This window comes from Prionailurus bengalensis, chromosome B2 (genome assembly GCF_016509475.1).
Source record: "Prionailurus bengalensis isolate Pbe53 chromosome B2, Fcat_Pben_1.1_paternal_pri, whole genome shotgun sequence".
In the NCBI taxonomy this organism is placed as follows: Eukaryota; Metazoa; Chordata; class Mammalia; order Carnivora; family Felidae; genus Prionailurus; species Prionailurus bengalensis.
The window spans coordinates 16,783,353-16,798,275 of NC_057349.1; the positions used below are offsets into that span (position 1 = coordinate 16,783,353).

The 14,923-nt window shown below is 37.8% G+C and overlaps 1 protein-coding gene across 5 annotated transcripts in view; it reads right to left on the reverse strand.

The window, feature by feature from the left end:
* HIVEP1 (HIVEP zinc finger 1) overlaps positions 1–14,923 on the reverse strand; it is a 149,361-nt gene that overhangs the window by 56,820 nt on the left and 77,618 nt on the right. For all 5 annotated transcript variants that reach the window (XM_043590823.1, XM_043590819.1, XM_043590821.1 and 2 more), the window contains exon 3: positions 14,732–14,785. In XM_043590823.1, coding sequence (XP_043446758.1) covers positions 14,732–14,785 — 54 coding nt within the window. The remainder of the gene's footprint in view (positions 1–14,731; positions 14,786–14,923) is intronic.

Genomic DNA, 14,923 nt, shown 5'->3' on the forward strand with positions numbered 1-14,923 from the left:
AGAAATCGTCTGGCTAAAGGTTTAAACAGTGCAAGAGACAACATTACTAAACTTCTGTAACATAATAGATGGGCAACAACGTACATTAAAAAACTGTTCAAAAGAAAAAGAACAATAATTATGGGGGAGGGTCTGAATTCACTAGCCAGCTATGGCAGATGTAGTGAAAAGTCGCTTTGGAAACAAACTTTGTATTTCTCGGTCCTCTTAAATTTATTGATAAGGGGCGCCTGGGTGGCGCAGTCGGTTAGGCGTCCGACTTCAGCCAGGTCACGATCTCGCAGTCCAGGAGTTCAAGCCCCGCGTCAGGCTCTGGGCTGATGGCTCGGAGCCTGGAGCCTGTTTCCGATTCTGTGTCTCCCTCTCTCTCTGCCCCTCCCCCGTCCATGCTCTGTCTCTCTCTGTCCCAAAAATAAATAAACGTTGAAAAAAAAATTAAAAAAAAAAATTTATTGATAAATCGTTCCATGGCCTAAGTTAGGACCTATCTTGGAGAATGCTCCACGCACACCAGAGAACATATGTGTTCTGCTGCTGTTGGGTGGAATGTTCTACAGATAGATGTTAGGTCCAGTGGGTTTACTGTGCTGTTCAAGTCTTCGAGGCTGACCTTTTGCCTAGCTGTCCCATCCATTCTGGAAAGTGGGGCACTGAAGTCTCTGACCACACTGCTGAATTGTTTACTTGGTCCTTCATTTCTGTCCGTTTGCTTCGTGTATTTTGGGACTGTGTTGTGAGGTACATATAGGTTTATGACTGCTATGTCTTCCCAAAGGATTCATTCTTTTGTCATTAGAAAATACCCCTCTATTTTAAGTCTCTAATATAACTACTCGGCTTTTTCATGCTGGCTGTTTACATGATAAGTCTTTTTCTAACCGTTTAGTTTCCATCTAGTTGCGACTTTGAATCTAAAGTGTATCTCCGTGTAGGCAGCACATAGTTGGATCTTGTTTTCTTAACCTGTCCGACAATCTCTGCCTCTGATGGGATTATTCAACCAATTCCTGTGTGATGTTTTGGTTGACACTGCCGGGTTCCTGTCTGCCAGTTTACTTTTCGTTTTCTATTCGTCTTGTGTCTTTCTTGGTCTTCCACTTCTCCTTTACTGCTTTATTCTACATTAAGATGGTATTTTCTAATACAACATTTTAATTTCTTTAATCTTTTTTCAGAACTTTTTTGAGTGGTTCTCTTTGTAGTGATCTAGAACTGACCTTGCATTCTAACTTATTGGAAGCTAATGCAGATTCTAATACAATATGGAAACCTTACGACTATACAGCTCTGTTCTCTTTTGCCATATTACGGTTGTGCATATCACTTTCACAAATATTACACTCCCACAAAACACCGTAGCCATTACTCCTTCACATAACTTACATCTTTGAAGATGCCACTGAAAGAGGAAACCAAGTATATACTTCCAGATTTGTTCTATTAACCTTATTTACCATTCCGATAAGTACTTCTCCTTACTTCTAAAGAGCACCTCAGAAAAACTGGACTTCTGTGGCTATGCTATAGCCAGGTTAGCAAAGGTAGAAAAGTTAACAACAACCGAGAGGAGACGTTATGAGTAAGTACATTTTCCATTTTTATAAGTTGTTCTAATGTCTTATGACAGGGCTTGTGCAAAAATAGTGAGCCGGAGAGGCAGGAGATAAAAATCTGACTGTTGTTAACAAGAGAGCTGACACGGAGAATAAAATCAGACACCCAGATGTACTTCTGCAGGTTTAAGAAGGTCACCTGGTAGGAGGCTGACTCAGCCTTCAATACAAATAAGAACTTTTTAAAAGACAGTCAGATTTCCTTGTCTTGAAGGTCATTCAGGTTTGTATCCTGTTGCACTTTCATAAGAAAGATTCCAAAAACTCTGGCAATTTTTCTAAGAAAGTCCTAAACGTAGGACTGGGGCCCGTTTCGTTCTGAGTCTTACTCTCCCTATACTTGAAACCACAAGAAAAATACTGCATGATGATGCTTTCTTTGAGCAGTATGTGCTCAAGACAGCTCTATTAAATATTCAGGAATTCTGGAAGCCACACAACCCTGGGCAGCTTGAAAGTCAAGTCTTGGCGGGAGTATTTTCACCACAGGGGCAAATGCTACCAATTGTCCCTTCCCTACCCCAGGGACCAGCACATGACTGGCCCTCAATCGAAAAGAAAAGAAAAAGAAAGAAAGTTTAAATTGAGGCTAATGCTAACCAAGACAAGAAAGTATGAAATCCATTTGATAAACATTTCTACCACGAAGGCTCTCGGGGTTATAGCGTTAAACCTTCAGAAAGGTGAAATCCTCAAATCTTCATTCAGAACATCACAACCTCTCACCAGGTTAACGAAGATATTGTTATCTTACCAAAGTATCCAAGAATAGTTTTAATCTTAGTGCTCAAATAAAATCATAAGAAAGGATTCATTTGCAGTGGCTGTCCGCAGTCTCTATTAAAGGTTAGAGAAGAGCTTTAATTTTTGCTCGATATACTTAAGTGAGTTCTGTGGTTCACCGCGGAGACATACAATTAAATTATACAGACAACTTAATATAACGAAAAACTTACTTCAGATACGCAATCTAGGTTATACCAGAAGAAATAAAAAATATCTGTGTAACCACATGTAAAAAATAGGAAGAAAGTAATAGTACGTATTGTTTAAAACTCCTGCCTCTAATGCGAAGGAAGTCACTCTCTTCTCTCCCTCATGCACGTACCCACCCACCTTCACCTATTCAGTGACCGTCTGCCAAGTGCCTACTACTCTATGCACTAGGAACTGGGGGGCAAGTACTGGTGGTGGGGCAGTGGGCAAAAATTAACTGGAGGAATCCCAGCACTCACAGGAGGCAGGGGTGAGTGGGTGAGGGGCAGGGCTTAGCGAGCCGAGGTCTCTCTCATTCGCCGCGTTTTGGAGACTGTCTTCAGGCTAAGAGCCACAGACAGCCACTAAAGGGTTTCATTCAACAGTTTCTGAGTGGCTAACCCCATGCTCGGTGGTGGGCCTCCAGAAATAAACACCCCACAGCAACCCCCTCCTTCCCTGCTCCTGCGCAGTTAGAGCGCTGCACCCCCAATACGATCTGTTCTGCGGTCTGGTGGAGTCTACTTCCCACTAACTAACCATCGGACGACGTGTCGATGCCACTACCTACATTTGTTCTCACTTAAACATTCTTCAGTCCTCTCTGTACCCTTCCTCCCTCGTCCACAGAATCTCATTTGCTGCTTCCGAATCTCTTCTTAAAGGAAACAGTTAATTTTGTGCTTGGTGCTCAGGGCAAAACTCTTAAGGCATCGCCACTCACAATTTTATACTCCTCCCATAGGCGGTCCAATCCAGTAAAACACACTCCGAGTCGTGAAACTGACAAAAGGATACCATGTTTGGGTGAAATGGTACTTTGCTATTTCCACAACAGTGTTTAATTTTTTTTTCTTCTTAGTTTCCAGAGTTTCTCTCAGTTGTTTAATCCATTTTCAATTTATTCTGCCTCCGCTCGCTTTTATTTTCTATTCTTCCTTTCCTGGGATTCTATTCCTTGGTTTCATGCCCACACTGTCTAGTGCCTTCTCTCATCTGTGTTAACAGAAAAGAACAAGTCTCTCTGTAGGCAATAAGTATCTGAGCTTGCTTCCCTCTTTTTCCTTTTGCCCCATACATAGATTACAGCAGCCAAGTGGAGAAATGTCTAAATAGATCAGCAGTAACACAGATTATCCTGTTAAGTCACCGTGCGACATTATTTACGCAGAAAATACTGAGGCATGTGCATGGGGTCGGTTACCCAAGAAGCAAAGACAGTAAGTTGAACATAACCTGTTCCCCCCCACCCCATCATTCTTCCATGAGTCCCCAAGTGAACCAACAGAAAAAGATCCATTCCTTTGTTCTTCACAGTCCTCCGGGACGCGGTCCTCAAAGCCGCTCAAATCCACACGTCGTCATCTGAACCACTTCATCTCTCGTACCAAAAAATGAAGCGGTGGATGTAAATATGTACTCTGTGGACTCTCAAGCAAACACGCTTTGAAATTTTAATCTCCCTGAAATCAGGATTCATTTTCTACTCAATTATAAGAGCACTGTGTCACGATTCAACTGGCAGTGACTTTCCCTTTCTAAATGGTGCATGAAATCAGTGCGCATCTCACCATCAATAGCATCTTGAAGCCAATGGAATATGCCATAAAAATGCAAGAGAATGCAAATCGATGATATCGTGAATCCCATAAAATAAAAATCCTGTTAGCTACTGAAGTTTCTAATTTAATGAATGATTACTCAACAGATAAGTAATCAGTCACAGAATTTGCATTCTGCTAAGAAAGTAGGAAGGATTTTTGCCTGTCGTATTCTACGGGCAACAAAGTGTTGGGTGTTTTTGCATTTAAACACCACGGGTACGGAACGTTGAAAGACATTTATTTTACACTGGTGTACTAAAAAATGCTTTGATTTACCGTTGTGCAAATCATCTTGTATGTGGCTGGCACAGTCTATCTGAACAACAATGATCTCTTAGCATCCGGTGTTTTTAAATCTACAAATATTGACAGGATTGACTTATGGTGCCTTTAGGCCAGACACACTGCCCATATCATTAAAACAGTTCTAATCCTTCCGTGGTTCAAATTAGCATGGTTTGTTACACTAGGAGAAAACTTCATGAAACCTGAATGTTTAAATCTAAAATTCCAAGTAATAAAATACTAAAAGAAGAGGGCTTCTTTTCCCTAAAAATCAGAAAATCTGTTGCCGTTCTCCCAAGGGAAATTTGTTAGGCATCACTGCTAGGCTACATAAAACCTCATGAATTTTGCTTCTACCAATTCAGATTTCAGGATAATTTGGCCACGAGCTGAGCTAAGGTGATGGGTTCTTTTGAGGGTTAGACTTTTTCTTTCCTATCTACTCCCCAGGGCTACAAAGAATGTCTGAAGCACAATACAAATTTATTGAAAAAAGAATGAACTAACAACCTTACAGGAAAAACATGATGCATTTTTAGGGCATTTATTAAGAACGTCGAATTTATAAGTGTTTTTATTGAAAATAAGCATCCATTAACAAGCTCGTTTAAACACATTATTTCCGGGGCGCCTGGGTGGCGCAGTCGGTTAAGCCTCCGACTTCAGCCAGGTCACGATCTCGCGGTCTGTGAGTTCGAGCCCCGCGTCAGGCTCTGGGCTGATGGCTCGGAGCCTGGAGCCTGTTTCCGATTCTGTGTCTCCCTCTCTCTCTGCCCCTCCCCCGTTCATGCTCTGTCTCTCTCTGTCCCAAAAATAAATAAACGTTGAAAAAAAAAAATTTAAACACATTATTTCCTAGCAATTAATTTATAAACTCAAGGACCACAACTTGTCAAGAATATATACTTGACGAGTGTTACTATATACTAAAGTAACAAAACTGCATTCCTTTAAAATACTCTGAAGTTCAGACATCTCAATGAAAAGTACACCAGCCTTTCCTCTGGCTGGGAACTTGCATTCAGTAAATTGTTAATGCCCTTCTAGATTTATTACATTTTGATAAAGCCAACCAGGTTTTGTTTTATTGCACAAACTTTCTCCCAAACTATTTTAAAACCTTTTTATCTTACTTTTATGGCATTAACATTATTCATTTGAATTTAATGAAATCAGTCCAAATTTTCCATAATGCACCTCAATTTTAGTCTCAGGAAGGACTTCACTGTCCCTAATCTAAGAACAAGCCCTTACATTTTCTCAAATACGCTTAGCAGAATTCTTAAGGAAGAGAATGTCATTAGCATTAAAGCACATTATTAATATATAATATTATTCCAAATCAGCCTCATTTTTTAAAGTAGCATATGCTGTACTTAAAAAAAATGGGAGTATTTTTTGTACTTCTCACAAACTTACTCATCTTATAAGAAGCTTAAAAAAATTAGGAAAGTAGGTGAGCAAAGTCTAGGTTTCTTATGTACACACTAATTAGAATTCCACAACCTAGTTTTCTGCTCATTAGTCTGTTAGTCTCACTTCAGAATTACTCTGTCTAGTTTTTCCCAGAAACCTAACTTCCCTCAAGCTTCCCCGGATAGCAGGAGGGTAATTCCAGGGCATAAATTATGCCTATGTTAACAAAAATCCTACTTGTCAAGTGATTCCTCGGAGCAAATCTGAAATCACAAAGTTACTTGAGCAGTCAGTATGGATTCCTTACACTGTCTCTTAAACCATATAAACCATATATATATATATATATATATATATATACACACACACACACATATATATATATACACACAATATATATGTGTGTGTATATATATATATATATATATATATATATATGCATGCTTAGGACCTCCTTACTCTCAGATCCATGGTAAAATGGATGATTAACAGAAACTATTTTGTACATACAAAACTTTCTGGTGGCTGGAGTATAAAACTTCAGAGTGATATACCCCAGGTGCTGGAAGGAGATGGCTGGCGTTATGGCGGCAATGTCAGGATTTTGCTGTTTGAGACAGAATTAATGTGAAAAATTCCAGTGCAAGCTGACCTACGATCTCTACCTTCTTCAGTACCCACTGTCTGAATCCTATTTTTTCCTGCATTATCACAACATTTTTAAAGGAGGGGACTTACACACTATCATAATCTCATCACTCAAAGGGTCATTTAGAATAGGACTCAGAGATTCAGCTCTCACCCAGTTAGGACACGAAATAATGTTAGAACAGCACAGTCCAAGACAAGGACTCGAAGCCTCCTCATTTCACTTCCTGCCTGCATTCTCCTGGGGGTAATGTTATTTGACATCTTTCAACTGCAGCTATTTAATCTTTGTAACCCTAAAGTTTATAAGGCGCTGAATTCTAAATCTCTAGCTTAAAATCCAGGAGCGTTTGTGTAGAACATTTCCCGAAAACCTTGAGTTCACAGTGTTCAGATACAGAGAGCAAATTATTTTAGAAATACAAACTGGTTTTAAAAAAACAATTAATATAACATGCAATTAAGTGAGAAATCACTAACAAAAACATAAATAAAATCCCCAAAAATGTGAGGGAAAAAACTGTCAAGAGGGTAAAAGAAGAAAACAGCATAGACATTAATGAAAGCAGTAAATATGAAGTCGTGTACAATTTAACTAAAGCAATAACTTAGAAGGTAATTAATACCCTGAAGTGATTTGAATTAAAAAAAACCAAATGCTTAAAAAAAATTAGCCCAGATTCCAACCTAAGAAATTTGATAACAGAGTGAACCCAAAGAAAAAGAGGAAAAAATATAATAAAAAAGCAAAACTTACTGATAACTTAAAAGGATGCTACAAAAGAGTATGAAGAAAATCAGAAGTTGGTATAATTGGAAGTGAAGCAGACAAGCCTTTTGTAAGACTAATCAAGAAAGAGAGAAAAAACACAAACGAACAAAATTAACAATGAAAAAATCCGCAGCAGTGAAAGAGTAAGGGAATACCACAAATGACTTTTTACCAATAAATGTGAAGACTTAACAGAATGTATAAATTATAACAATATAACGTACTCTCTGATAGAAGAGAAAAAAGAAAACTTGAGTAGATCCATACTATTAATTATACTGATTTGACACTTAAAAATCTACCCTCGACTCCTCTTGAAAGTCAAAATAGGGGCACCTGGTCGGCTCAGTTGGTTAAGGGTCCAACTTCGGCTCAGGTCATGATCTCATGGCTCATGAGTTAGAGACCCGTGTCGGGCTCTGTGCTGACAGCTCAGGGCCTGGAGCCTGCTTCAGATTCTGTGTCTCCCTCTCTCTCTCTCTGCCCCTCCCCTGCTTGTGTGCTCGCTCTCTCTCTCTCTCTCTCTCTCTCTCTCTTAAAAATAAACATAAAAAAAATGTTTTTAAAACAAAGTCAAAATATATCCTACAACCTTCCTATAAAGCTATCATTCCAGTATTAAACAAATACGTCCATAGGAAACAGGAGGATAGTTCTCAGATCACCTCTATTGAGCTACTATAATTTTGAAATAAACCAGGCATGGATAATTAAAAGAAACTAAAACTACAGACCAATATCTTCAATTTGAACCTGGATGCAGAATACTTCAACAAATATATATTTTTCAAATTTTATTTATTTATTTTGGAGACAATCTTAAGCAGGCTCTGCACTATCAGCGTGGAGCCCAATGCAGGGCTTAGTACCGTGAAACTTGAGATCACGACCTGAGCTGAGACCAAGAGTCTGAAGCTCAATTGACTGAGCCACCCAGGTGCCCCAGAATTCTTCATCAAATATTAACAAATTAAATCTAGCAGTGTATTTAAAAAGATAAAAATCGAGACTAAATTCATTGTATTAAGAGGATGCAAGAGAAGTTTAAACACTAGAATGAGAGAAGGGAGACTATAAGATTAAGCTCTACATATGAAGAAAAACCATTTGATGAAAAAAAGATCCACTTATGATTCTTTTAAAAATCTCAGTAGATCAAAAAGATAACCTCCTTATGCTACTTAAACAAGCACACGCGTGGACGTGCACACACACACACAAAACAAACAAACAAAAAAACCCCTGACCCTCCCTTCCCCTAAAAAGACTTCAAACATTTTCATGAAATATTAGACGCATTCCCTTTACAATCAAGAGCAAGTCAAGGACGCCAGTACTACCATTCTTTTGATTTTACCAGAGCCTACTGGGTAAAACAAGAAAACTAAATAAAGGAACAGTAATTTAAAAAGGTGGAAACAAAACTTTCATTACTGCTAGCATCAGACTGTTTACAAGAAAATCTAAAGCACCTGCAAACAAATTTTTGGAATGAATGATTCAGCCAAGTGGCTGGATACAAGATGAATATACAAAAAATATACTGCATTTCTATTTGCCAACAAGAGCTAAAAAACAATTTCACATATATACACACACAATCAATGTAATCGGTAAAAAAATAAAGTTTCAAGAAATAAATTCAATAAAATAAGTACGAGATCCATATGGAAGAAACTATAAGACAAAGAAAACACAAGTATCAAAAATATATTATTTTTGGAGATAGAAAGCCTGAAAATTGTGACAATCGTCAGTCTGCCCCAAATTCAATGCAATCCCAAACAAAGTCCCAACAAGTTATTTTAAAAGCTGATTCTAAAATTTAAATGGATGAGCAAAAAACTAGAAACAGTCAAAACACTTTAGGAATTTTCCCTGCTGTGTATTGAAACATGTAGTGATAGTAATTAACACATTGTAATATTAACTCACAGATTAACTTCAGAAGAGAACAGAGAGCCAAGAAACAAACCCATACCTATCAAGAAAATTAAGATGAAAAAGAGTAAAAGGAGAATCAATGTAATAAATACTCTGGGACAAATAGTTATCCATTTGGGGTAAAAAAAAGAAAGAAAGAAAGAAAGAAAGAAAGAAAGAAAGAAGAAAGAAAGAAAGAAAGAAAGAAAGTGGAACCCAAACTCACACTGTATTTTTTTTTAAAATAAACTTCAGATGTATTTTTTTATCTGAATGTGAAAGGTGTTTTTTTTGTTTTGTTTTGTTTAGAAGAAAACAGAGAAAAAACATGTAAGACCTTGTGGGAGGGAAGAATTTAAGGCAAGCAAATATATTTAAAAATATCCAGAAAAACAACAACAAAAAAATACTAATCATAAATGAAAAAGCTTAATAGTCTGATGATATTGAAACCAAGAACTTCTGTGTACCAAAAGGTACTTTATTTATTTATTCATTTTTAAAAATTTTTAAATGCTTATTTATTTTTGAGAGAGAGAGAGAGAGAGAGAGAGCACAAGCAGGAGAGGGGGAGAAAGAGGGAGACCCAGAATCTGAAGCAGGCCTCCAGGCTCTGAGCCGTCAGTACAGAGCCCGACGCGGGGCACGAACCCACGGACCGCGAGATCATGACCCGGGCCGAAGTCGGACGCCCAACCAACTGAGCCACCCAGGCGCCCCCCAAAAAGTACTTTAAAGAAAGTAAAAAAGTAAGCCCAGGGGCGCCTGGGTGGCTCAGTCGGTTGAGCGTCCGACTTCGGCTCAGGTCACGATCTCGCGGTTCGTGAGTTCGAGCCCCGCGTCAGGCTCTGGGCTGATGGCTCAGGGCCTGGAGCCTGCTTCCGATTCTGTGTCTCCCTCTCTCTCTGCCCCTCCCCCGTTCGTGCTCTGTCTCTCTCTGTCCCAAAAATAGATAAACGTTGAAAAAAAAAAAATTAAAAAAAAAAAAAAAAGTAAGCCCAGAACTAAAGCACATAACATGAATAAAGAGCTGTTATCCAAAATATATTTTTAAAAAAAAGATGTTTAAAATGCATAAAAGATACAAGTAAGCATTTCAAGAAAGTGGTATACAAGTGAAGACATGTTTAACATTATTACTAATTGGGGAAAAATAAATCCAGAGCAGAACAAAATACTATTTTTTACTCATCCAACTGGAAAAAATAAAAACAATGACAATACCAAGTACTGGATAGCACAAAATGAATTCTTAGACACTGATGGAGGAAATGTAAAATTTCCAAAAAACTCCGGAAAACCATCTCGCATCATCTTATGAAGCTAAACATCTACGCTCCCTGTGTATGTCCTGGAAAACTCACACATGTGCACTAGGCTATGAGAGTATTCGGAGCTGCACTGTTTGTGACAGCAAAAAGGGAGAAGTAACTGAAATCCATCAACAAGAGAATGGAGGTACATATTGCGTCATGTAATAAAATATTGTTACAGCAATGGGAAGAAATAGCTACTTTCAACAACATGCATACATTTTAGAAACAAGGTTGAGTGAAAAAGCTGTTAAAATTAGGGAACATAATTTTATTTTTAAAGCTCAAACTCAAGCAAAGCTAAAAAGTATACTGTTTGAGAATATGTAATTATTTTTATGAAGCATTAACACGATGAACATAAAGTTGAGGACGGTAAATACCTCTAAAGAGCAGACAGAGGGAAATAATGACGAGCACGCAGGTTGATGCAATGGTATTGACGATGCGCCAGTTTTCACACTGGGTGGTGGAATGAAAGATCACCATGTTGTTTTTATGCTTTTAGGCACCTGGGTGGCTCAGTCGGTTAAGCGTCCGACTTTGGCTCAGGTCATGATCTCATGGTTCATGAGTTTGAGCCCCGTGTCGGGCTCTGTGCTGACAGCTCAGAGCCTGGAGCTTGCTTCGGATTCTGTGTCTCCCTCACTCTCTGCCCCTCCCCCTCTCGTGCTCTGTGTCTCTCTCTCTCTCAAAAATAAACGTTAAAAGACAAAAATTTGTAATACATTACATATATTAACTTACATATGTCAAATATTGTATGGTAAAAATTTAAAACAAAGTATTAAAATTAAAGCTTATACAAAAGATAGACTATGAAAGCTCTCCTGAAAAACCGATCTATTTATTTCTTCCTAGTTTATACATTTTCCATTCCCACATCTGTGACATTCACTATTTTATTTAAATCCCATGTGGGGCGCCTGGGTGGCTCAGTCGGTTGAGCGTCCGACTTCAGCTCAGGTCATGATCTCACAGTCCGTGAGTTCGAGCCCCGCATCAGGCTCTGTGCTGGCAGTCAGAGCCTGAAGCCTGTTTCAGATTCTGTGTCTCCCTCTCTCTGACCCTCCCCTGTTCATGCTCTGTCTCTCCCTGTCTCAAAAATAAATAAAACATTAAAAAAAAAATAAATCCCATGCAATAATTTTAAGAGTAGTATCAAATACGATGGATGTTAAGAACAAGTAAAGAGCACTGTGAGGAAGAATATAATGATGTTATGGAGAATTATGTGAATGTTACATGTTACGTTTACCCCCAAACTGATTAAAATTAAAATAAATCAAAGTCATCTAATTTTCATTCATGTATTCCTTCTCTCTAGAAAGAGTAAAAGAAACACATTAACATAATTTAGTGCCCTTCTTTATTTTATTGGTGCGTAATGGGCAAAGTCACTTTCTTTGCCACCCTATTACACTAAACAGATTAATCTTTTCTTAAAATGTTAGAAAACAATAAAGATCTATCAATGACCGAGGTGTTTTTTCTTTTTTGGTGGGTTTTTTAAGGGCTTGCCATTAGTGCTAGATTCAAATTAGTTACTTGTACTAATGGTTAAAAAAAAAAAAAAAGAAGGAAAGGAGAAAGAACAATAAATAAATTGAACAATTACAGTATCTTCAATGGAGAAAAAAACCTTAGAACCACAGCATTGTAGAACAATAGCCATATATAGAAGAAAAAAGTCAAACTTTCAGGGGGAAAAAGCAAAGGCCTGTTGAAAAAATAGTGAAATTAAAATAAAATTAAGAAAAAAAAAAAAAGGAGGTGCCTGGGTGGCTCAGTCGGTTAAGCGTCCGACTTCAGCTCAGGTCACGATCTCGCGGTCCGTGAGTTCGAGCCCCGCATCGGGCTCTGGGCTGATGGCTCAGAGCCTGGAGCCTGCTTCCGATTCTGTGCCTCCCTCTCTCTCTGCCCCTCCCCCATTCATGCTCTGTCTCTGTCTGTCTCAAAAATAAATAAAAACATTTAAAAAATTTAAAAAAAAGAAAAAAGGAAAAAATACTGAAAAAGTGATCTGCCCTAGATGAATCATCCTAATAAAAATAACAACAAATTTTTACAGCATATTATCCAAAGGAAAAAATGAATTTCCTTTAATCAGCAGCTCAGCCAGCAAAGATTTGAGAAATCTCAATACTTTTATTACTGAAAGATTTTTATCTCATATTGTTAAAGACAAAATGATATTATTCCTTAATTATATTTGAGAGAAAAACTATTTCATTAAAAAAAAATTTTTTTTTTAAATGTTTACTTACTTGGGTAGGGGGAGGTGTGAGCAGGGGAGGGGCAGAGAAAGGGAGACACAGATTCCGAAGCAGGATCCAGGCTCTGAGCTGTCAGCACAGAGCCCGATGCAGGGCTCGCACTCACAGACCGTGAGATCATGACAAGAGCTGAAGTTGGACGCCTAACCGACTGAGACACCCAGGCACCCCAAAAACTATTTCATTTTTAATTTGCCCCGAATGTGTGCGTAAAAATGAAAGCCAAGTAGTAATTCTAGGCAGCGAACCGCACAGAACAATGCTCACTTGGTATTCATCCTCGGTCTTAAATAAGTGTAGCCTGCCAAGTGTAGCCCACTGGATTATTCTGAAACTCATTATCCAATTTCTTTTTCTAGAACCTTTGTTCGCTTCCTCCTTCCTATATAGGCATTTAGTTCACTGTTCTTAAAATTCTTTGCCACGGGAGTAAGAAAGAAGGAAATGCAAAACAAGCACACATTTATTTTTCTCCTTGCAGCAGCTCTAAACCCTTACTGGATGTAAAGCATCTCTTACAGCCTGTGTGTCTTAACATGCTTTATGTCTACAGCAATGAGGGAAGGGACCTTTAGTCAACCTTGGAAAGGGACAGCATGGCTACAGTGATTTCTCTGTTCTTTCTAGGCTTTTCTGCAAGAATATCATTAAAGGATCCTGTTTGTTATGGACCTTCCAGATTGCATGGAAGAAGGGGGTGCGAGAAGAAGAAAATGGAGAGACACTTCAAGGTTGCTGCACATCACAACATAACTATTCAGACCAACCCCACAGCATCTTGGAGGTTCGCAGGTTGGTCCAATGGCTGGAAAACCTGAATAGCCAGAAATATTTCTACTAAAGATACTTAGCTAGGAACCTAAATGGATTTAAAAAAAAAAAGAAAAAAGACTTTCCATTGGATTCATATATAGCTAAATTACTGTCAAAATATTCCACTATAATTAGAAAATATAATAAGGACAAAGAAATAATAAGTCATGAAATATAAATGCTATAATGGGAGCTTTAATTATATCCTTTTAATCGATTTTACTCATTAACATACAGTGTTGGGAGACGATCCACCTGTCTTCCCCTCTCCACAGACTATTTAATATTGAATGTATTTTTCATATTATCTGGAAAAACGAACACTAGGTTTTCTACCATGAAAACCAATTTTTGCCTTTAAGTTTTTTATACAAAATTACAACCATTGTAATTAATAAAAACCATAAAGCCATATAAAGGAAAGTTAAGCTTCCTCAAACCCTTCCTTCCACCTCTGTAAACATATTTGTGTGAAATGTGTATAAATATGTAGGCGTGTATGCCTTTGAAATTTGATTAAACTTACAAACTGAGATATTTTACAAGCTACCGTGCAATTTCGTTTTCCTCATTCATCCATAAACCACCACTGTCAATTGAAAGAATTAACGTTTCTTGAAAAGGTGCATAATATATCCCAAAATACAATGTATTAAACTGATTCAACCATTCTTCCCCCTGACTAGCATTCATATAATTTTATCTATCTTGGGCTTTCATCATTACAAAAAAATACTGCATCACAAGAACAGACAGAGATAGGCACATACATGTTGAAACACAGGCATCACATTGGTACTTTTATTGCTATGGGACAGTCTCATAAATAGGACTTTCGAAAGAGCTGCAACGATCTCTCATAATCCTACCAGCAATATCTTAATTTGTAGAAACAGTTACAGAATAGCTACAGAAGTAGCTAAAGCACTTCAGGAAGTAAAGTCCATATACTTTCAGGTATCAATCAGTCTAAGGTGATTTCTAATTCCGTGATATGTTTTCACTGATAGATTTAGTAAGGCTGCAATTATAGGGATCTGAATAGGAATCTCTGTTAAGAATACAGAATACATTGGGGTTGACTTTAATTTACCTTTTTTTGACACTTCTGCCCCATTAAGTTCTTTTTGTGCTTCTTCAATTTTATCTAAGAAAAACAAAGAGATTTTACAAATCAATGCATCATATACAAATAAGAATGCAGTAAGACAAACACACTACTTACACAAGGAGCCTCATACATAGTAATCAATATTTATTGAATTACTTATGAAATAAATATGTG